The 24,453-nt window shown below is 45.3% G+C and overlaps 1 protein-coding gene across 5 annotated transcripts in view; it reads left to right on the forward strand.

Moving 5' to 3' along the window:
* The window catches only part of COL4A4 (collagen type IV alpha 4 chain), a 112,136-nt gene that overhangs the window by 76,378 nt on the left and 11,305 nt on the right, over nt 1–24,453 (forward strand). For 4 of the 5 annotated variants that reach the window (XM_053665549.1, XM_053665501.1, XM_053665590.1 and 1 more), the window contains 9 exons: nt 1,705–1,779; nt 6,947–7,054; nt 7,667–7,774; nt 13,960–14,031; nt 15,149–15,277; nt 15,398–15,511; nt 16,670–16,825; nt 18,915–19,022; nt 22,858–22,983. In XM_053665549.1, the coding sequence (XP_053521524.1) occupies nt 1,705–1,779; nt 6,947–7,054; nt 7,667–7,774; nt 13,960–14,031; nt 15,149–15,277; nt 15,398–15,511; nt 16,670–16,825; nt 18,915–19,022; nt 22,858–22,983 (996 nt within the window). Of the gene's footprint in view, nt 1–1,704; nt 1,780–6,946; nt 7,055–7,666; nt 7,775–13,959; nt 14,032–15,148; nt 15,278–15,397; nt 15,512–16,669; nt 16,826–18,914; nt 19,023–20,208; nt 20,235–22,857; nt 22,984–24,453 lie in introns of all 5 variants that reach the window. The other variant, XM_053665646.1, reaches the window with a different exon arrangement.

Raw genomic sequence — 24,453 nt, forward strand, 5'->3', positions numbered from 1 at the left:
ACCCCCAACTGGGAACTTGGCCCACAACCCTGGCATGTGCCCTGGCTGGGAATTGAACTGGTGACTTTTCAGTTCATAGGCCAGTGCTCAATCCACTGAGCCACACCAGCCAGGGTTGGTTTAATATTTTTAAGTTTACTTTAAAAAGGATTCACCTTTTTAACCCTCTCTACTCTGTGGATTTACAGGTTTGATATGCAGTTATATTTTAATATGGTTTTAAAAAAAGACTTTAAAATGTAAAATACTAATTAATGAACCACCTAAAAATCCTCTCCCATATTTCCAATAATACATGCTTTCCTCTTTGACAGAAACGATATCAATAATAAGTTAATTGTAAGAAAGTATGTAAGAAAAATAAGCTGTGCACGCATTTATCCAGAAAGAATAATATAGATCTCTTCTTTGGAAATGGTTACAAAGAGGGATATTTTCATATTTGAATTTTGACATCTTTTAACTTCAGGATTTTCAGAACTCACTCCTCACTGGATCTATAAATGTGCTCCAGTCCCTTTGCCTCTCTCAAAGTACAAATCTACTTCTTATTTCCTTCCTATTTGCATTAGGCAGCATTTTCAAGGAACTGAAATGCACTCAAGAAACTTAGAGTGAAAGACACCCTGTGGGGCCCACAGAGAGGAGACCCAGTTCTGCCAGACCGTGCAGCTAATGGAGCCTGACCCTTAACAACCCATGGGTCTCCCCTGCGACTTTTCTGCCATTGCCCACAGCCTGTTGTTTACTCCCCTGCCAACTGGTTTCATCACTCTCTATTCAGTGTTCTTTCTAGACCTCCTGCATACGTCTGGACTGCATTCTAACATGCTCTGTATCAGGGCATTATGATACTCTACTTTTTTTAATCTTTCTGCTTCAATAGCCAATGACCTCAAATTCTCACTTTTTATTACAATGTCTCAAGGGAAGATTGGCTGACTGGAGTAGGCAGATTCCTACTCCTCAAAGTAGGGTCAGATGGAAGAGAAGCTTGTACAAGCTGTGTATGGTACCCTTAAGAAAGTTGGGTTGGTGGGCAGCTAACATGCTCAATTAGCTCTGTTTGTCTCTTGTAACCCCTCCCTGCCACCCCATCTTGAGCCCTCCACTTATAATGGCTCCCACTATGACATAAGTCCTTACATCCTGAGGCTCTGTGGGACCGTAGGGGTCACTGCCTGTAATGGCCTTTGAATGTGCCACCTCTTGGGAAATTGTCATGAAGTCTGACCCTGTTCGTGACTTTGTTTTTATAAGAGCAATAAGTTGAGCTTCCTCACAGAGAGCTTGACTCGCAGAGAGCTTGCCATGTGACTGTAACAGCTGAAATGGGGACAATTTTTGTGTGTGTCAAAAACACAAGATAAAGACACAGTCACGCCACGCCAGGGACCTTCTTAAATAGATACCTACATTCGGAACTATTTGAGGGAATTTAAAATCTAAACTTATTAAGATTTACAGTTTCCTATGATTGTTATCACTTATGAAATTGTATATATTTACACACATCTTGCATTTATATTTCCATTTGTTCTTATGTAGGAAAGTAAAGCATTTAATAAAAACCTTTCCTGGAATATTTGAAGATAGACTAGGAAGACAGATTATAAAGATAAACTTATGAAAATTATTGGGTTCCTTATATAAGACAAAATTAGGTTCTCTTAAATAATGTTATGTGTGCTTTTTCACTCATAGGAAACAAAGGGGATCCTGCAAGTCAGTTCGGGCCACCTGGTCCAAAGGGTGAGCCCGGCAGTCCCGGATGTCCAGGTACAGCTACACAATTTTCTTATTAAAACAATTAAAATAAATTAAAAAATAAATAAAGTAAAACAAAACAAAAGAATACGGTTGGTTGGAAAAATAGGACAATTAATTTGTCCTCTGAGTCTGCCCTGACTATGTCAGTATTTTCTCCCCACTTTGCCTTTAAGATACATGCCAGGAGGACCACATAGAAACGCAGCCGGGCATTCCTGGCCGAGAAGGGCACCGGGGTCATATGTCAGGGACTCAGTCCTCACTCCGTTGTGGCTCCCAGGACCGACGATGTTGACCTGACAGTACACTCTCAGGCACGCCCAGGTTTTGACACGGTAGAAAATGTCACCAAAAGCAATTAAAACTTGAACTAGTTAGCAGTCTCTCTAATTAAAAGTGATACATTAGCCATAACCACTCACACTAAGTACAGTAGCAGATTTTCATTCCAGCCCTTTTCTGCTTAGAAAAGCTTACGTGAATGCCAGGGAGACATGCCATTGTTGATATAATGGAATAGCTCACCTACTACATATCTAGCTTACAAAAACAGAACCAAACGAATGGAAAACCTTATCACCAATAGCAAATCTAATTTCTTCAAAATAGCGCCTTGTTTATCAGTAACGACTGATGGGTAATCCCTCGGAAGCGATGGTGACCCAGCCATGCGGGCTTGCCCTCCAGTGGAGGAGGCCGTGGCTGGCTGTGCCCCCGGCTGACAAAAGCTGCCTGCTCTTCACCCCCGTAATTCTACTTGAAGGGATTTATCTTAAGTCAACAATCAGGTACACAAAAATGCATCCCCAAGGATATCCACTGCATGGAAAGAACCATGTCCGTCCACAGGTGATTGGTAAATAACTTATGCCCAACACCATTTTGCTGATAGTGGTTGGGTTAGAAACCAGGTTCGATTTTCAATGGGTCCCTCGTAAATTAAAGCACCTCCTTTTGTGCATTATCTTGAAATTCTCCCTGGCAACTGCCATGTTTCATTCCATAGCACAGAAAGAACACCTGTGCAGAATGATTGTAGGAAATTGTATTTCTTTGTTTTTATGCCACATGACTGCTCTACCAGGAAAAATAGAAGTCTAACAGAAAAATAGGCCATTACAATGGGTTAATTACCTCCTCTCTTTCATATGGGTCTTTACCTCTGACATGGTCAAATATATGTAGATAATATATTTTAATGGAAATGTGTAGCTGAAGTGTACATTTGGAGGGGAAAATAGTTTTGAGGTTAGCATTATAGCGGTTCATAACATGTACCAGAGGGAGGATTCTCAGAAAGGGAAGTCAGTGGTTCAAAGTCAACTTCAGTATCACTGGGCACATGGTCTGGGCAAGTTGCTTGTCATCTCAGAGCTCAGTTTCCTCACCTGTAAGCTGGCCCTGTGCACATTGCAGGGTCGTCCAGAGGCTTTAAACTGAAAATCACTACACAAGTGTAACAAGTCACTGGCGCCATCATCACCAGTCACAAAACATTAAGAGAGACTTCCGACCAAGAAGGAGGAGTAGGTAGTCACACTGTACCTCCTTGCACAACCAAAAGAAGAATAACAACAGATTTAAAAACAAAAACCAACCAGAACTGACAAAAAATTGAACTGTATGGAAGTCCAACAACCAGGAAGTTAAAGAAGAAACATTCATCCAGACCGGTACAAGGGGTGGAGATGGGCAGCCAGGAGGAGAGGACTCACAGCAAGGTGGCAGCTGGTGGAGCAGGCGGTCCCACGTTCCCTTGCAGATAAACCAGGAGGAACTGGGGAGCGAGACAGACCACACACCCAGGGTTCCAGCACCAGGAAATAAAGCCCCAAACCTCTGATTGAAAATACCTGTGGGGGTCGAGGCACCAGGGGAAATTCCCAACTTTGCAGGAGAGTTTGTTGGAGAGACCCACAAGATCCTAGAATGTACACAAGTCCACCCACCCAGGAATCAGCACCAGAAGGGCCCAATTTGATTTGGGGTTGCAGAGGACCTGACTGAAAACTGGCAGAGAGTGGGGCAAGCAGCATTGTTCCCTCTAGGACCCTCCCCCATGTAGTCACAATGCAGCTCTGTGATTTCCCTGCCCTGGTGAACACCTAAGGCTTCGCCCCTTACTACGAGTAACAGGCCCACTGAGACAAAAAAAAAAAAAAAAAAAAAAAAAAAAAAAGCCCAAATGAAAGAACAGATCAAAGCTCCAGAAAAAATACAACTAAGCAGTGAAGAGATAGCCAGTTCAAAACACTGGTAATCAGGATGCTCACAGAATTGGTCAAACATGGTTGCAAATTATAGGAAAGAAATGAAGCTATGCTAAGCGAAATAAAGGAAAATGTACAGGGAACCAACAGTGACAGGAAGGAAACTGGGACTCACATCAGCAGTGTGGACCAGAAGGAAGAAAAAAACATTCAACCAGAACAGAATGAAGAACCAAGAATTCCAAAAAAATGAGGAAAGGCTTAGGAACCTCCAGGACAATTTTAAAAATTGCAACATACGAATTATAGAGGTACCAGAAGAGGACGAGGAACAGCAACAAGTAGAAAACTTATTTGAACAACTAATAAAGAACTTCCCCAGTCTGGCAAAGGAAATAGACTTCCAGGAAGTCCAGGAAGTTCAGAGAGTCCCAAAGAATTTGGACCCAAGAAGGAATACACCAAGGCACATCATAATTACATTGCCCAAGATTAAAGATAAGGAGAGAATCTTAAAAGCAGCAAGAGAAAAGGACGTGGTTACCTACAAAGGAGTGCCCATTAGACTGTCAGCTGATTTCTTAGAAGAAACCTTGCAGGCAAGAAGGGGCTGGAAAGAAGTATTCAAAGTTGTGAAAGGCAAGGACCTGCAACCAAGATTACTCTATCCAGCTAAGCTATCATTCAGAAAGGAAGGGCAGATAAAGTGCTTCCCAGATAAGGTCAAGTTAAAGAAGTTCATCATCACCAAGCCCTTATTATAAGAAATGTTAAAGGGACTTATCTAAAAAGAGGAAGATAAAAAATATGAACAGTAAAATGACAACAAACTCACAGCTATTAACAACTGAACCTAAAAAAACAAAAACTAAGCAAACAATAGAACAGGAAGAGAATCACAGAAATGGAGATCACATGGAGGGTTATTAATGGGGGAATGGGAAGGGGAGAAAGGGGAAAAAGGTAGAGAGAATAAATAGCTTAAATGGTAGTTAGAAAATAGACAGGGGTAGGTTAAGAATAGTATAAGACAAAAAACTTATATGTACGACCCATGGACATGAACTAAAGGGGGAGAATGCAGGTGGGAGGGGGTGTGCAGGGCAGAGGGAAATAAAGGGGGGAAATGGGACAACTGTAACAGCATAATTTATAAAAATATATTTTAAAAAAGAAAACTAAGATCTTTCTACATGTATTTATATCTTTATGTGGAGATAGTAAGATTTTATAAGCTAAAGTCATATAAAATGGAGCCCTCTGATATTACCTAATGTTTTAATTAAAACACCATAAATCTGAGTTATTTTACACTGAGGCTAACTTTCTCAAGAAAATTTGCCTTGGCCTCCCTTCTCTGGTCTCCTGTGCTTCACACCCTTTCAAGTGTGCCCTTTCCCATATGCCATAGCTTTAGCTCGAAATGTAGAAATCACCTTTTATGTTATTCACTTGCTCAGAGTTTACCTAAGTATGTGATTTTCATTGCCTGGAAAGAGCTGCACTGAACTTGAATGAGCCTAAGAAGAGGCCCCAGCGTGGCCTCGGGGGTTATGCAGGAGGGTACTGGGTCCAGGTTTACCGCCACCTTCAGTTCAGAGAGAAAATACCGTACAGGTGAACCCAGAGTTCTGTTCTCACTGCAGCTGTGGAGGCGAGAGCCGGCCTTCCATTACTTCTGTTTTTTCATTTGGAGATGAGAATAATGCTGCCTTATTTGTACTGCAGGAATATTTTCAGGGTAAATAAAATAACACAGAGAAAATCTCATTGCTCAGGGAACAGGTGTAGTTTATCCCAAATATATGAACTGTATTAAAGTCACACATCACAAATAAACACATGGGGAGATAGCATCCTCTCTAGTATAATTTAGTGTAAGTTAATTTACTGGAATACTATTTCATCCTTATCAATTAGCAAGAAAACAAACCAACAGCTTAGAAAGGCCTCAGGGGGCACATGTTCTGCTTTGGGACCTGCAGGCCTGAGCGGTGGGAGGGTACCGGGGTGCTGTGAGTTGGCACCGCACGTGTCCAAACACTTTGGCAACCTCACCAGGAACCCAGTGCCGAGGGGTCTGTGCTGGAAGAGCACACTGGACGGTTCTTTTCAGCGAGTCACCGTCCTGGGGGAGGGGCTGTGGCGGGGTGGTTTAACTTAAGGGATACGTCCACCAGATGTCACATGTGCTTCTGGAATGGAACCCAGGGTGGACACACCAGCTGTGAAGGACATTAAGGGGACAGTGGAGGGAATTTAAGTACGGAATGAGTGTTAGATGGTATTAAGGGTTGTTACTGATTTTCTTGGCTGTGATATTCTTATTTTGACCATGTAAGAAAATATTATTTTTCTGACATACCTCCTGAAGAATTTAGAGATGAAATTCCATGATGTCTGTGATTTTTTAAAAAATACCTCAGCCTTTTGAAATGAATAAAAAGAACCCAAATATCATACTGTGTTACCTAGAAGTTCTACTCCTAGGAATTCTCCTAAGGGAATAATTTAATAATAGGAAAATTTATGAAAGATGTATAAAAATTATTATGCATAATAGCAAAGAGAAAAAAACTTGAGTGACCAATAGTAGAAAAAAGTTGCATTAATTAATTTAATTTAGATGAACTCAGTAAGCTGTCAGCCAGTGATTTAAAAACAATAATTAGGAAAATGATGACAAACTTGGAAAAGTACTATGATTCAATATTAACTTCAAAAAATCAGAATATAAAATTGTGGGTGTTCCTTGCACTTTGCACGTGTAAAAAATGTGTGAGGCAGTGGGAGTATAAGTGTTTTGCTTTTAATTTTTTCTTAATGTTATCTTTCAATAGAAAAATTGTTTAATATAAAAAAGACTAGAAAAGAATAGCAAGAGCTGAAGTTGGAGGTTTTATAGATTCACAGCCTTGAAGAGCAGCAACCTACACTGACTTGGATTTTTGCTTCTTCATGCTCAGGGCCTTTGGGAGCACCCGGAGAGAAGGGCTTGCCTGGAGCCAAGGGGCCCAGAGAACCACCAGGAAGGCCGGGACTGCCAGCCTTCCCCGGACCGCAGGGGTGCCCAGGTACCTGGAAGGAAGCTGGAATCTTCCCAGGCGCTTCCCTATCCCTGGTATCAGAAAGAGCCAGCCTCTGCCTACACCTGGATTCAGCTCTGGTTCTGCCATTGCCCAGACCTGTCACCTGGAGAAGCTGCCAAAACTTGCCCATTTCCTACCTGTCCATTGGAGCTAGCTCTGTCGCACGGGGTTGGTCTGGCAGTAAAGAAGTCACCACCTGCGGAGGGCTCAGCAGGTGCCAGGCACAGAGGGACGGTGTGCCAGATGGAAGCTCCTTTCCAGCCTGTCCTAGTTTACCTGCCATTCAGGGCGCTGGGTTTCTTCTTTCCTCTTGACTGCTGGTAAATAGTACACATACACTTGAATGGCTCCTCTTCTTGCCAATTCAGAATAAAGTGAGAGTTTAAAGCTGTAATTGGCAACTTTCATCACTCAGAAGTGTCTTTTATCCTCTGAGGGTAGGTGTATGTTTCTCCCTAGAGTTAGGAGGTCCACGGAGAAAACTGATACAGTGCTCCTGGTTGAAGTGCCCTATATACTAAGAACATGGAGGACCTTCCCAGTTAATGTAACTCAGGTGCCCTCTGGGCGTCCACAAAACCTCCCTGTCATCCTCAGGTTACCCAGGGAGGCCTGGGCCAATGGGACCTCCAGGAGAAATCGGGGATCCTGGACCAAGAGGCCTCATCGGGGATCCTGGGCCACCAGGTCTTCCGGGGATGAAAGGTAAGTCAGAAGGAAGCCTGACCCATCAGAGAGACCCAGGCCGTGGGGGCAAATTCCTGGTGCCTTTCCAGCACCCGAGTGACACTGGTCTGGGCCATGGCTCTTCCCCAGGGCGTCACCAGCACCTTCCTCTTCTTTCTTGCCCAGGGCTTCAGGTGGTGTTCATCTTGTACCAACGTGATGCTGTTACCGTCTCATTTTCTGAGGGCCTTTTCCCCACTGTTTTCCCTAAGGTCCAGGACCATTCGTTTGGTCTCTCCCCAGAGAGCCTCACTCCTATTATGTGCCAGATTCTAGATACGAGGACACAGTTTTGAAGAAAATAGACATGGTTCTTTCCTGGAGCTCACAGTGTAGTAGGAGAGACACATATTAAATCTGTATGTGTAAATAAATATGTATTTACCAGTGCGACAAATGGGAGAGAAAAAATAAGACACTACAGAGGAAGTACTATTCATTATCTTCATTTTATAAGGCAACATTTTCTCCTGGTTGAATATCTTGGCTTTTAAAAACATAGTAGATAGGTTATAATACAGGTCTGGTTACTACGATGTCATGTGATATAATCGTACAATCTATTTTTAACAAACCTCCGTGCCCTCCCCCACTCATCTATGGTACTTACTCCTCTTCAGTTAATTTCTTTCATTTTAGAAAAAATATTATTTTCCATGGGTACTCTGCATGTACCTTTACCCCAACACTTATATCATATGACATTTGCTTCTTCAGAGGTCCTTGTCACAGAGTAGAACGTGAATTTTTTAAAACTAAGAATTATTTTGATATCCTTGTCACTCAGTAGATACCCAATAAGTCTGTCGGTTGGTTATGGGTGAGTATTTTTAAATTTATGAATAAATTAATAAAGGAAGAAATGGACAAATAGCATGAACAACTGAGCTAGTCTCTATGAAGATGAAGGTCCTCATCTCAATCGGCAGGTGAAGGTTCAGGCCGTACTTGGTAGATTTCTATAGCCAAGACCCCTCTATCTCCTCCTTCTTCCCTTTTCATCCCATTTACCTCTGCTTATCGACTCATACATGCACTGAATTTTGGTAGAATGGAAAGTACCTTTCTTTGGAAGAGCTGGGAATCCTTTCCTTTGAGCTTAATCATATTATCGTTTTGAAAAATCCAAGTAACACTTTTTTCTACACTCACACCTCTTTGCTCATCAGATAGCTTTCACATTGTGGTTTCCTAGCAAGCAGTAGTGTGGCATGTCACCTGGGGCAATTCTGCAGCGGGAGAAGCCTTTTATTTTGAAAGGTTGGCACACAGGTATTTCTGTGCCTCCAAATGATGGGGAAAGTTCCCATCATGAGACAAGAGATCTTGCTATCGCTTTCCCCCCCTTCATTGGCATTTTTAATAATTCAAAGTCCAGTGATTTGTGATAAGTGTAAGGCTTCAAGCAAAATGATAATTGCATTATTTTAAGAGTTTCTCTGGTTATTGTGGTCATTTCCTGTTTCCGTCAATCCCTCCGGCCCTGGTGGGGTATTCTTTAACACTTTTTTTGAGTGTCTGGAAGATGAAATTGCTAAAGAACCAAAAGAAAATGTTTCCCATGATTAATCAGTCCTACTGCGTTCATTTCCACTTCTTCCTATCCTCCTCGTTCAGTAAAATAGCGAGGATTTTCAAGTCTCTTGGCGCCAAAACACTATACACCCAGTTCGACTAAATATTGTTGACTCTTCCTTCTCTTGAATTTTATTCCATAACTTCAGGGTGATATGTTATTTAAGAACCCTAAAAGCTAACAAATTTGATCAGATAACAATTACTGGAAAGGTAACCTCCAGTCACATCATAATTTTGTCCCTCCTGGCCACATGGTGGCACTGTTTCACTGCAAACCGTCCAGTCTTTAAAAGAAAGGAAACTGTGAAGTGCGGCCCTAAACATTAAAACGCCGACCATGCAAACCCACTGTTGCACTTCATCGTGCTGGTATAAAAATGAGCCGCACTCCAGCAGAAACACTTTGAACTGAGAAACTAAATATTTGAAGTATGTGCTACAGAAGTCAACGGGGCCTGATTTTCTTGTTTGAACAAAGCAGCTGCTGAACTCAGACTTGTTTGCTCTGCTGGAACAGGCCATATGGAGTGGGCGTCCTGCTTGTGTTCGGTCAGAATGAAGCTTTAACTTAAACATATGCTAAAGACGGCCTGGTTCCTAGAGTTACAGTTTCAAGTGCACGCGCCCTCTACAGAGAAGACGCAGTTCCTAGGTGGGCTTTCACATGGGGCTGGAGTACTGGGAACCGAAGGTCAGTGCTGTAGCATGACAATGACTAGATAGTACGGACTTGGGGATTTTGGTCGGTGGCCAGTGAGATATTTCATAAGAAATAGAACTTGGGCCCTTGCCGGGTAGCTCGGTCGGCTGGTACGCCGTCCCGGTTACAAGTTCGATCCCCAGTCAGGGTGCACACAAGAGTCAGCCGGCGAATGCATAACTAGGTAGAACAGCAGGCTGGTGCTTCTCTTTCTCAAGTCAATAACTAAAACTTAAAGAAAAAGAAATAAAATACCCTGGAATGCCTTTTATGGGCCAAGAAATACCATGCACCCTAGACTGTGGAAATCCCAGAAACCGTTTCCCTCCCATTTACAACGAGAGTGTCCCCCCACCCCCACCCCACCCCCCAGGCCCCACAGCACGTACCAGTCCCAGGGCGACTGCCTGTTTTTCTGTCAAGTGACAGACTGTTTCCCTCCAGGTCCTCCTTGCCTCACTCGGCGCCTGGTATGAAGGCCATTTGGGAACTGAAGCTCCTGGGGTTAGGAGACCCCGTCTTGTGCTCTTGCGGGTCCCCTTCTTGGGCACGCGTGTGTTTTCTGAATTGAAAAACAATTAAATCGTATTCCCGAGTCTGTTTTGATAAGCTTTCAACTTTGCTCAACCACCGTCCATAGGTCTGCTGGTCCCATCAGCAGTGATTCAGGGAGACTGGCTGTCCGGGTGTGCCTGACACTTCGCGGGTGCCTGAGGACATGGAACTTCTTGCTAGAGCTGAAAAGTCCCCAACAGACAGGGACAAACTGGTCCCTGCATTGAAAATATAAACCTGTGTCAAGGCCTGTGGGGACGGAGAAGTGTATTCGGGCTTTAGGACAGGCAGGAGAAGCCCTCACGGGGGAGCCCCAGGCACAGAGTCGCTTGGCCCACCCCCCTGGAAGCTAGGGTTCCGATTAGAGCTGGGGCAGAGGTTCGACCCTCCGACTGCAGGGAGGACGGGCCCGGGAGAGCCACGTGACGCAGCCTGAAATGAGGCCTTTTAGCAGGAAGGCGTCTGTAGGGGGGACTAAAACTCCTCATTACCAAGGGCTGTGCTTTGTTAGCCTAATTGCCTCTCATCAGCACTGTCTATAGTTTATGCATGAACAACTTTCTGATCTAGAGATGGGGTTGGTAAAAAGCTTTCAGTAGAAAGGAAAAATTGCCCTTAAAACCCTACCCAGATGTAGCTGCATTCAATTTGGAAAGATAACATTGGGTCAGATAGGGGTCGGCCAGTTGGACAATGGCAGGGGCTGGGCCGGTGACAGGGCCGGATCTGGACGTGTGGATGGGACAATGGAGAGCCGGCAGCAGCTGAGGCCCTCCGCCCCCAGCCAACTCCCTCAGGCCATCAATCTTGTGGCTTAAGCTGGAGATCAAAACACATTGAAAGAGCAAAGTCGTCTTGAAATTTATTATCATTTCAGATAGACTGCAGTAAATACCCAGAATTGGCAGACGGGGAAGGTCTGTGTGTTCTTTTGGTGCAGACTTGGAACATTGGCTCATAAATAGGAAAGAGGATCAGAAAATAAACTAAACCAGAACTGTTTTTTTAAAATATTTTATTTATTTATTTTTAGAGAGAGGGGGAAGGAGAAAGAGAGGGAGAGAAACATCAATGTGTGGTTGCCCCTTATGTACCCCCCACTGGGGACCTGGCCGGCAACTCAGGCACGTGCCCTGACTGGGAATCGAACTGGCAACCCTTCGGTTCAGAGGCACTAATCCACTGAGCCACAGCAGCCAGGACTAAACCAGAACTGTCAAGAGTGTAGGAAATAAGATCTTCAGGGAAAGTAAGGGTGCATCCTTTTTTTTTTTTTGGTGCTAGGGAATGTGTCTCATTTCCACGAACCAAAAGTTTAGATTTAAAAAATTGAGCAACTATCTCTTTCAAGTATTGACAATAAAATGGAACCAGCTATCTTCTCTTTTCTAATAAGTCCACAGAGGACTTCCTTTAATGAATGGGTAACAGTTAGCACTTGTGTTATTTATATACAAACGGATGCCTCTAACTGCCCCAAATCTTATGATAAATCTACCACAGAAAGATGTGACATCAAATAGAAACCACAGTCCACTGTTTTATAGCTTTCTCTCCACCCATTCAATCCCTCGCCCTTCACATCCCACAATTTCTCAGCCACTTATTTGTTGACTCATTCATTTGTTCGACAAACCCTCATTGAACACCTACTGTGTGTCTCAAGGAGATATGTCCAGTGGTTACATAAAAAAGTTAGTGAGATCTGATCTTGCACTCAGTTAATTTACAGACGTGTAAATTAACAGACGTGACCGTCATAGAGCACGAGCCTGCCGTGTGGGCATCGGGGGCCTAGGTAGGCGGCGCGGTGTAGGGCCGGGGGCTCTTGGGGGGTGAGCTGAGGCTGTTGTTATCACAGGTGCAAGGGATGTGACCCTTGGCTCAGTGAATGGCTGGCTGTGCACCGAGGGGCTTAGAGCCTTGGGGGAGAATGGGCAGCCGCTGCATGGCCAAGGGCTGCGGGGAAGATTCTTCCACAAGTGAGTCAGTAGGTTACCATGTGCGTGAGGCTCACGGGAGAGCACTCAGCCCCCGGGACTGTTCTGTGTCAGTGACCCCCTTTCCTCCTCTGTCCCTCCCCCTCTTCCCTCTACCCCTCCCTATGCATCTCTACAGCTATGTATTAGAGCAGAATGTGCTGTATGTTTAGTAGAAATATATTATAAATATATACATAGACAGGGTCTGGCCGAGTGACGCCTGCTTGAGTGTGGTTGGTAGGGTTAATAATATGGGTGTAATACTTTACAGTTTTCACTTGAACATTTCACCTAAAGTGTCGTACGGTGTGCTTGAGTGTGTTACTGTTAGAGTACAGAATTATAGGCTTCTGATTTTGTAATAAGAGATCTTGTACTAAAAAGGAGTGTTATTTGCGCTGGACCCTGTATATGTTTACAGAGGTGGGCAAGAGTAGGTTTACGGTTGTTTGTATGAAAAATAATACAATAAGTAATAAATAATAATACAGGAATAAACTCTGTGTTTCGCATACTTACACTATAAGCATGTCCACCTCTGTGTGCTGATAAACCTACGGGTGTGTATGTGTTTAATGGTCAGTGACAACTTCAGTAAAGTCAGGTTGGTAGCTGTCACCATAGGGAACTATGCTGACGTCTGACAGAAGATTCTGAAAGAAGATGAAGGCACCAATGATATCACATCTAACTACACAGGATGACATTTTCAGCAATCATCATGAAACAAATGATGTTTCTGAAAAGAGGCACCAGGACGATTCTCTTTGAAAGAAGGGGTGGCAGAGAAAGAGCTGCCGCCAAACTTGACCTTCAGGCCTGTTTCTCTGAGTAGCACAGTGCTTAAAAACAAACTAGGTAGGGCATGGGCTCCCCAGTGTGCCAGAGCCGCCGCCCGTCCTTACTGTCTTGTATCACCCACCTGAGCAGATCCTGCAGAAACTGGAATCTGGAGACCATGGTGGAGGGAAAGACCCTGAACCCGGGAGAAGGGCGGCCTACATTTGCTCCCATCCAATCTCTTTCCCCGTCCAGGATGGTGTCCTTGTCATAAAACTGGAGGTCACAGCCCACACCATGGTTCAGCAATCCCAGTCTGTTTGCTTAGAGAGAAAGATGTTCCTGAAATGGTCAAACTCACAGCAGTGCTTTCACACCAAAGAAGGGGATGTGTTAAGCACTCTCGGTAGAAAATGTCTATCAAGTGACTGTGTGAAATAGTGGCCACTGGTGTGGATCCAGCCCTGGTAACAATGTGTAGAAGGTGAGATCTCGTGCTGCCAGTTGTGACCAGGGAAGTTCAAGGGCTGGTCTCCTCCTGGGGGTCACAAGCCTGTGATGTGTTGCAGGTTCCTCCGGGCTACCTGGCCTGAATGGCTTGCATGGTTTAAAGGGTCAGAAAGGAACCAAAGGAGCTTCAGGTAAGAGGAACCCGCTGTGAGAGACTTACCTGCAATCACTGCATCTCTGGTAGGTATTTCCTCACTTCACACAATTTAGATTACAAAACTAAGAAACTGGCTTTGTTTGGAGGCCCAGTATTGGAACTCTTGGTAGTGCTGAAGATGCCTTATGTAAAGAGGACACTTGAGAACACCCAACATAAGATGAAATGGTTGGTTAACAGTGCCTTTTGTTGATGCTGCTTTAGGGTTATTGCTCTGGTAAAAATACCCTGAGTAGTTGCTTAGGTGGAGCCAGATTGCAAAATGTTAATACGAAGAACAAATAAATAGTTGGGACTTTTACTTGTTTTGCTAAGCGTAGTAATGCCAAGTACTACCACGTGGGTCTAATTAGTACTTTTCGCATCTCTCAAATAACCTGCTGTGAAAACAAATTACCTAAAAAAATTGCTGTTATTTTTTGAGATAACAAATAGATGCTTATTGACAATTGCATTTTAGCTTGTTCTGGTATTTTAATAGATTGCAAATTTGTTGCATTGCTTTAAAAAAAAAATAACTCGGCATCAGACAAGGTGGCTGGAATCGGCCACATAGATTTGAAGGACCATGGGAGGAGGGTTGAACCTGTGTGTTGCGGATTTGAACATCTTTATACAGTGCAGAGGGCCTAGAAGTGCAATGTAGGCCATTTAGGATCCATTTAATGGTTGTTCTAAACAGTCTGATAGAATGTGTGCCCTCTCCAAGAAACCAGCGATGCTCTGTCTTTTCAATGTGAAACTTGATGATAATTCCATTTACATGTCAGCTTCCACCTTCAGTTTTCAAGCAATTTATTCATAATTGCACATGGTTGGATCTCATTTGTTTTCACTCTTTCCATTGTAGAAGCTAGAGGATTGGTATTGGCACTAAGTTGTTGTTGATTTTAATCTGGAAAATAATTACAAAGTAAATCAAGCCTGTGGTGACCGGTGTGATGGGTCTTAAGAAAGCAGGTGGTGACCCAGCCAGTGGGTCACTGTTGAAGCTGGGTTGGTCTCAGCAGAGCCAGCTGCTTCCATATCAGCCCCAACGACAGGGACAATAGGGAGAAGACACGGTGGTAAATGCTGTTTTCCACATTAAGGTTTGCATGAAATGGGCCCACCCGGTCCAATGGGGATGCCTGGGCTGAAAGGGGAGAGAGGAGACCCCGGCAGTCCAGGAATTTCTCCTCCAGGCCTTTTTGGAGAAAAAGGCCCCCCAGGCCCTCCAGGTAAGAAGCAGAGTGTTGTACCTCCCTCCCTCCCTCCCTCTCTCTCTCTCTCTCTCTCAGTAATGCAGTCAAAGCCTTCCGATTGTAATGAGGCTCACATCTGAACATGTCTATCCTCAGGGAGGCCCGGGCCACCTGGGCCTGCAGGTGCCCCAGGAAGAGCTCCCACGGGTGACATTCCTGACCCGGGTCCACCTGGAGATCAAGGACTTCCTGGCCCTGATGGTCCACAAGGTATGGGACTCTCCTGGCAAAGGTTGGTGGTGGGGGCCCTTTCCAGAGGCCACCAGCTGCGTCGGGAGGCAGGACCAGGGAATGGCGGGGGAGACGCACGTTGGCAGCCCCATTATTTGGGCAGTTTGAAGGGCGGGGGTGCGGCGGTGGTGGGCTGGCAGGACCATATGCAGGAGCAGAGCTCAGGCCCCCCCTCTTCTATTTCCTCCCCATCAGACCACCTCTCTATGGGTACAGACTCTGACTCAGAATAAGCGTTTCCCATCACTGGCTCGAGGCTGAGCATGAGGGTCAGCATGGCTGGCAGGAAAGAATCTCGTCCTACATGCAGATGGGTCTCCAACATCTACCCTGTAAACCTCTGCCGCTGGTGCACAGTGACAGGACCCAGGCCTGGCAAAAACCTGGAAGCACACTTCCTGTGCGGTTAACAGTGCACTGTGCTCCTCGCATCACCTCTCAGGGACAGTGTGTAACCCAGCAGGGCTGGGCAAGAGCCGGGGGGGGGGGAATTTGGGAAGAGCATGGCTCAGTCCGGGTTTTTCTACGTGCAGAGAGACCCAGAGAGACACAAACCTGCCATCTTTAAATGCTTCCCGTTTTACTAAAGGTGGGATTACAGTGTTACATAGTTCCATTTTACTGCAAAAAAAGTGCTTTGAACAGCACAGTTTTAGCAGAGTAAAATTTGAGCTCAATGTTTATAGGTAGACACTTGTTTTCAAATAGGACCATGTTTAATTGGGTGAACATTTCTTTCACATCAGCCAAATTTTCTCAAAGGCCCATCACCTGTTTATTCTTCTTTCTATTTATCTGTCTGTCTGTCTATCTACCTATCTGTCTGTCTGTCTTCTATCATACTAAAGCAGTGGGATGGCAATGCAAACAAAAATCATGATGGGGTACTTCCGAAAGGAATGGCTCTTTTGGGAGGGAAGGCTCTTCTGGGTTCGTTCTGTCTGACACACTCACCCACCACTCACGCCATGTCTCAGGCTCCGAGGGACCTGCTCTGTTTCACTCCCAACACTATTGATTCCCTTGTTCTTCTAATTCCCTTGCTTGCAAACCCTTAAATTACTTTCCTTAAGAAGCTCTCAGTACCCACATCTGTCTTTGACTGAAAGAATCTTTTTGCCTCCTCCCTGTGATCAGGACCACCGGGGCCTCCGGGGCCCCCTGGGACTGTTGACCTTGTGCCAGGGGAACCAGGCGACTGTGGGCTGCCAGGACCCCCAGGCCCCCCAGGCCCAGCAGGCCCTCCAGGATGCAAAGGCTACCCAGGATGTGACGGGCAAGATGGATGGAAAGGTATGAGTGCCGGTTGTTCCTTAAGTAGTACGTGAAAACTTGTTACCTTGGACCATTGCGAGTTAATGTTATTTTCTGTGGAATCAGTGGCTATATTCCCCCAATGTTCTACCTTTCCAAGGAGTCCTACAGTTTGGGTAACTGTTGGACAAGTAAGAAACAAATACAAGTTCATCTTCAGCCCCCTCAAAACATACTTGGTAATCTCTTAGACCAAACCCAACAATAGAAATATATGCAAGTTACCTGCCTGTGTAATTAAAAGATGAAGTAGCCACATTTAAAAAGTAAAACAGAAGAGTGGAACTAACGTTCAGACCTTCTTCATTTAACATAATATTTTCAAATACTATTTTAACATGTAATCAATATAAATTATCAGTGGGACAATCAAGGGTGGTTCTGTCAAATCAGACACTCCTTCTTGCGGCCTTTGCAGGCTGGTGTGCATTTACACGTACAACACAGCTGAGTTTGCACTTGCCGATTCCGGGTGTTCGGTAGACACATGTGGGTAGTGGCTTCTGAACTGGGCAGTTGGGTTGCAGGCAGCTGACTCCGCTCTTTTATAGTCATGAACGAGTCTCTGCAAAGGCGAAAATGTTTACTTGATTTTTTACCTAGCTGCTAATATTTGGAGACATGTTTGTCACCAGGATTTCAGAGAATTCCTAGGTTTATAGAACATTTTTTGTTGTTGGAAAGGTATCAAGAACCATTATCCATTTTAAATTCCTTACGTCATAAATAAGGAAGCTGCACAGCGGAGAAGCAAATGGTGAAGCCTGTGGGAGCCCACTAACCACTACCCGGCCTGAGTCCCGAACCAAGCGTGAGCTAAGGCAGAAGGTCTGGGAGGAGGGGAGATGAGCGGCACCTCCAGGCTGCCGTGCCCCTGGCGCAGGTGGCAGCCCGGAACGGTGCGGCCCAACCTGGGCAACAGCACACAACACCCCTCCTTCCTGTCGTTAGCCAGCAAATCAATTTTAGAGAACATGGCTTGTGTCTGCAGGTACATGGCTTCAAATCAGGGAACCCCAAAACTGGACAGACATGCTAGTACCCTAGTCACTAAGAGGAAGGAAGAGAGCGCTGGCTGTACAACCTTGGTCACCCCCAATGGAGACATACCTCTAGACAATGAACACTCCCCTTTCCAACTTGAAGTAAACTTCAGGACTGGGGATAACTAGCTTGTGTGTGAATAACAGTGGCCTGTGAAAGGGTGTACAGAGTGTTAGAAGTACTGGTAGGATGTGTCCTCATGCTGCTAACTTCCCATTCCGGGAGGACGAGGGGCCAAAGAGTGCTGAACTGTGAGAAGGATAAGGGACTTGCCTTGGTTTATCTTTTTAGATTCTCACAGTGAGAAAGAGTTGATCTATTTTCACAAACATTTATTAGGCACCTACAGGAATGCAGTAGTGAGCAAACTTAAGCAGAGTCGCTACTCTCATTAAGTGTCAAGTATCATGGGGGGGACTGATATTCACCCTAAAATATCCATCAATGTAAACTGGGGTCAGGGACCTGAGGAAAGGGACACCTTCTGTGAGAGCTTATCGGAAAGCAAGTGGACTGGGGCTGGGATTCCAGGAGGGCTTCCCAGAGGAGGCGAGCTTGATTTGCTCTCTGCAGCATGAGCAGGACTTTGTGGATGGGGAAGAAGAGGCCATGTGCTAGGTACCAAATGGCTGGTGCAGTGGACGCTGGGAGTGAGAGAGAGAGTGGCGGGAACTCAGGTCCGGGAGTGTCTCTCCCCAGAGAGTGAAGCGTCTTCCCTGATTTTACCTTCACCGCATGTCCTTTGCCTGCCTCCAGAGGAAGTTCAGGATTGCAGGGCTTTGTGTTCTGAGTAAGTTTTTTCTTGATCATGGAACCATCCTCCTGAGTCCCTTTGGCAGAGTCTGGCATTTCCTTCAGACAAAGGCAGTTCTCAGCTTTACAGAAAAAAGTGAGAGACTCCTCTCGACCTTGAGGCCATCCTTGCCCTGCATTTTCTTGGCAAGAACTTCCAAATCCAGTGCATTACAATATCCTCGCCCTTATATGGCTCCATGCTGCTGCCCTTGTTTTTTGTTTCTTTCAGGACCAATGGGATTCCCGGGGCCACAGGGGCCACACGGACTTCCTGGGTCACCTGGAGAGAAGGGTTTACCTGGCCCTCCAGGCAGACAAGGGCCCCCCGGGCCTCCAGGTGAGCTTCTCATGCTGAGGCATCTCCACCCAGCAGCCCACACAGGCACTTTGGGCAAACACTTAACGCTGACAGTCATCTTCCAGAAAGTAACTCTTCTGAAATCATCACACCTCCTAATGCATTCAGTCCTTTTCACATGAAGGTTATTTTACTACAGACTGTACTACAAAGTCTTGTGTTTGGTGAACTATTATTTATTATTTAAAAAAAAACAAGTTTGAACATTAGGAGTTGATTTTACATATACTGTTTCAAAGATGAGTAAGTCTGTATTTCCTCACACAAGAGGCAGAGACTGATTGATTATTGATAGGTGAGGATTGTCTATTCCGTGTCTGTTCTGGAATACCCATTAATTTTGAGAGATGTTTTATTTGATGTTTTCTGGAAAGTACATTAATTCCTATAAAGCTAAAAGGCTATTTAATTTAGACCTCATAGACAACACATTTTCATCATAATGTCAAAATAAGCCAAGGAATAGTTGGAAGGGCAAGCAGACATTGAGACATTCAGACATTCAGACATTGAGTATTTGAGATTGGCAGAAGCAATATACTTCAAGACCCTAAATCAATATTATGGTGATGTGGTATCAGTTCAGAATACTTTGCAATCTCCCAAATTAGCACTCCAGTCCAAAGGAGAAATAAATTGCACTGTTTTATTGTGGGCTGTAGTCCAACATGACGAAAAGTTTATGCTTTGATTCATATCACAGTTTCATTCTTTGCCTAACCTATAAAACTTGGCAAATTAATATGGAATTTTCATAAGATTTTAAATGGACAGAATTTATGCATACATTAAATTTGGGTGTACTTGCCTTAAAAAATCAACTTGAATTTTATATTGCACATGAGAGTTTTCCTAGACACAGAATCTCCACTAATAAACCATAGCTGTTCCTCTCAGTAATGTCATGTAGACCTTTTATGTCAGTAAGATGCTGTTGTAGATGCTGTTCTCGAGTTATTGTGTATGTTTTCAACCCATTTCCTGTGTGTCCTCATTTACAATTTATTTTTTAAAAAATTATTTTGTTGTTGTTCAATGACAGTTGCCTGTGTTTTCTCCCCACCCCTCCTATCCCACCTCCCTCCCTTCATTTACAATTTAAAATCTCTCTCCACCGGATGGAAATCGTCACGCGGCCTTGTGTTTTGCCTTCGGATCTCTCTAGGTTCCAGAGGTGAGCCTTCCTATGCTGTGAGTAATTTCCTCCCAGTCTGGTCTCCAGTCATTTCTATGCTTCCCCTTTTCACTGCATGTGCGAGTTAAACTTTATTACATTGTTTACACAGGGGGGTCCTGTCATGAAATCTGGTTTTCCTGCCGTTGCTCCCCATTACCGACATAGTAACTCCTTATTATACTGTCCCGATGCTGAGCCTCATGGCAGGTTGTCAAGGCACCGTAGCTGCTCCGCTCACACGGTTTCAATTCAGGCGCCAAGTGTGAGTGCTTTCTCTACCAATGGAAGCTTCTTTTGTAAATTCTGCAACATAAAGGCATAGGACGTCCCTAAAACAAGCAGCATCAGCAACATGAAAAGATGGGCCCTCGACACCCAGCAAGGGGCTGCAACCAGCCTTGCCTCCCGCACCAGAAGTCCGCTTTCAAGGAGGAAATTTCTGTGTGTGTGAAAATGAAAATGCCATTGTTCTTTCAACTGAGTGTTTGTTTAATCCTCCACAATGCAAAAGCAGCATATTATTTTGTGTCTTGGCATTTTCAAAGAGAATGAAAAGTTTCTTAGAAGAAGAAAAGCAAAGCGGTGAATGCTTGTATTTCTTCTTTTCCCACATCTGTTATCAACCCAAATGTCAGTGGCCCTGAACACAGATGCCCTATGTTATTATATTAGATGCTTTGGTCCCTTTCTTTCAGCTTCTGGTTTATTAAAAAGTAATGAAAAGCAAAATCAAAATTTTAAAAAATCCTGCTATTTTAAATGTTGGTATTTTAAAATGACAGTCATCTAGTGAATGAGTTTTCACCACAGCCTTCTGCTGTCTGTGACTAAATGTATCACCTCATTTGAGGATGACATCACACCCCCAGGTCTGAAGTGCCAGCCGAATGCCCACCTTGTTCCCTTACCTGCTTCCTCCACTGGGACACCACTGGTGGACCGTGTCCACAATTCATGAGATTACTCAGGGAAAACAGGAAAGTCATTGTGTGTCTCCCAAGCTGCCCAGACTGGGAGGACCAAGTTTCACATTAAGCTGTTTATACAATCAAAATACGTCCAACTTTGTGTTGCTGTGGTTTCATGCAATACAAGAGGCTAAATTCCTCCGCCCTCACAGGGTTCACGTTCGATCTGCAAAAGCATAGTAACCATTATGTAGACTAAAACTCTGTGTTTATGGCCACATTTTCTAGAGTCTTCTTGCTGCTTTATCATGCCGTTCTTCAAGTTAGTTTGCACATTTGTATGACTTTTAAGAAAACTATAACTTGTGAGTGGTGTACTTCAAACTAGGTTGCATTTCTTAGCACTTATCACACAGATGTGCAGAGTCCTTCATGCAGTATGGTGTGGCAGTTAAAAGGCCAGTTTGGAGCCAGAACACCCTGGCTTCCAATGCAGCCTCTGCCACATGTCAGCTCAGATACGTCCCTCGGTTACCTGAGCCTTGGTTTCCTTCCTGTGATGTCCTAGGGCTAGCAGCACAAACTCCCAGGCCGGCTGGGAGTGTTCAGCTGTAAAGCCCTGTGCACAGGGCCTGCTGCGTGATAAAGCGCGTCCCACACATGGTGCAGTGATCGTTGTTGCGCGTAGTGGTACTGTTTATTCTTCCTTGCGGGTGGCTTGCAGGGTGACTGAGTGAAGCTTTAGAATTCAAGACGTGAATGCAACGGAGAAGAAAAGCATTTCAAACCTCTAGAGCAGTCATTCTCAAAATGAGGTCCCCACATGGGTGCCGTCAGCTTCACCGGGAACACAGTAGACGTGCAGAAGTCGGGGCTGCCCCAGGCCAGCTGGATGCGTCCTCTGGGCTCCGACAAAGTGGCCAGATGGTTCAGATGTGCTGAAGTCAGAACTGCAGCTTCCCCCAGTGCTTCTCAGTCCTGGACCGCACTGGAGTCCTCTGGGGAGAAATTACTGATGCCTGGTCCCACCCAGAAATGCCTACTTAATACCTGTAGATGGACCCCAGCACCCATGGTTTTGCAAAGCCCCCCAGCTGGGCACTGCCAGGTCATCTTTTATCCCAGTTCAACTGGCATTTCTGGGGCTGGACACAGGAATCAGTAATTTTTTGTCACTGCCTTGGATAATTCCAACATACACTCAGCGTTAAAAGGAACTTTTTTAGTGCCTCTACCAACCCTGAGATTCTCTCTTTGAGTAACAAACACTATGGACCAGCCCCTCCCCACACTGGCTGCCAAGTAGAGCAGTGAATTCGACACATTACGCTGAGTGTCAAGAGCTCACTGGTGCCTCCTCGCCCAACCCCACCTGTGGCTGGCTCCGCAGGAGAAAGTGGCCCAAAGATCAGAAACCCCGTGAAGGTCACCCAGTTATTGCTCAGTCCACCGACCTTCACTGTTTCATGCTTCTCTTCTGCTTTCTCTGAGATGCCCTGCACTTACTCAGTTACTCATCCAGTCGGTCATTTTCCCAACCAAATGCTTTCTGGAAGTTTTTCATGCACCAAAGGGAACAAAGTCCCACCACCTTCCTAGACCTTAGATGAGTCCAACACTCTTGACAACATGTAGGTGTCGTGTCTGAAGCCCGACTAACCTGAGGTGGCAGAAGGAGCTTGCTGGTGAGCACTCGAATCCATCACGCAGGTGGTGATTCCAATTTCAGGTGAACCGGGGCCACCTGCAGATCTGGATGCCTGCCCCCGAGTCCCGGGGCTCCCTGGGGTGCCAGGCCCAAGAGGACCAGAAGGAGCCATGGGGCCCCCCGGCATGAGAGGCCCCCCAAGAGCAGGTACGAGCTGGACACTGGCTGCTCATTATTGGCATCACAGGCATATTGCTGAAATGAAAATCTCAGTAGGTTTTTTGGGTGGGGACGGGGGATGGGAGCCTAAGCAACTAGGAAGGATGAATGAAAATTTCCTTCTGAAGGTTTAATCATGCACTAATTGGATTGACAGGTCCTTTTCATTTTTTATGTGGAGATTCTACTTAAATCTTTTATACTTGGGCGGGTTTTGAACATGAGGTTTCGAAACCTTTTAGCTCAACGGAGTAGATGTTTTATTTGGTCATTAACAGCTGTCGACTTGATTTTGAATGAAAAACAACTGAATCGGGTCTCCCTGGAGCGGACATGGCCTAGGAGAAGGGAGGAGGGGGTGAATCCTTGGGGCAGGAAGAGGGGGCCCCAGGGAAGGTCACTCTAAATTACAGCAATACATTACAGCAATAACTGCATTGTTCCTCTAATTGATTTGAGGATGGCTCCATTAGGGTGGCAGGACCCTTATTGAAATATTCAAACTAAACTGCTCCTTTAAAAGGTGTCTTCCAAGTTGTTTCGTTTCTGTTCGTCTATGTCCGCTGCGCTGCGTAATTCACAAGACGATTCGGGAGTCCCGGGCCGGTCATCCTGTAGTTGCTGCTCTTTTCAGGCCAATTGACAGTGCCCCTGATTCTAAGTCACCAGTGTGCAAAGTACCCTAAGAGGTACCGGGCCGTTCCCTCCCTCATTTTTCCCACCGCCCCAGCTGTGGTGATAGCTCCTGTTGGTTTAGGAAGAAAGGAATTGGAAGCAGGGGTTTTGCACTGCCTGCTTTGCCCGTGTTCCACCAGCCCACGCAGTGTGATGTCCCCCCCCCCCCCGGCTGGAGTGTGAGCAGTTCACGGGTGATGTCCAGAATGGCTCTGGAGCCTTCCTCAACTTGGGGCAGTCGTGGGCACCTGCTGCATGCATCTGCTGTTTGTTGGGTGAACACTGTGGCAATGTTCTATTATAGTCACTGAGTCCTGAGGATTGGCTTAGCTCTTTGCTTTGACTCTCAGTGCATGGCTCAAGCCCTCAGTCAGGCAGGATAACTCATCCATCAACCTGATTTTAAAAACAGAGCTGCCTTGCAGTGTTGAGAGCTGGGCTCTCCGCCCCTGCACCATTAAAAAGAAAGAACTCTGAAGCAGAACAGGTAAGCCCGTAATGGGGTTCTGCAAATTCAGTTCAGTAAATACTTCCAGATTCTCTCTCTTCGCCACAGAGTACGAACCAGGTGTGGACAATTCCAGTGGGGGTGTGTTTTTCTCCCCCCAACCCCAGGGTCTCCAACCTCATGGCAGAAATGGCCAGCAGGACACAGGGATGCTACATAATGGGAGATGACAGTTTGTGTTCGTTTCGAGCAAAGGGCATTCGGAGAATGAGACAAGGAGCGGTGCGTCCCTGTGTGGAGGACTATACGGCCACCGAGACCCCAGCAAGAGCTGG

The sequence above is a fragment of the Artibeus jamaicensis genome, unplaced genomic scaffold (genome assembly GCF_021234435.1).
Source record: "Artibeus jamaicensis isolate MK-2021 breed Jamaican fruit bat unplaced genomic scaffold, CSHL_Jam_final contig_1015, whole genome shotgun sequence".
Taxonomy (NCBI): Eukaryota; Metazoa; Chordata; class Mammalia; order Chiroptera; family Phyllostomidae; genus Artibeus; species Artibeus jamaicensis.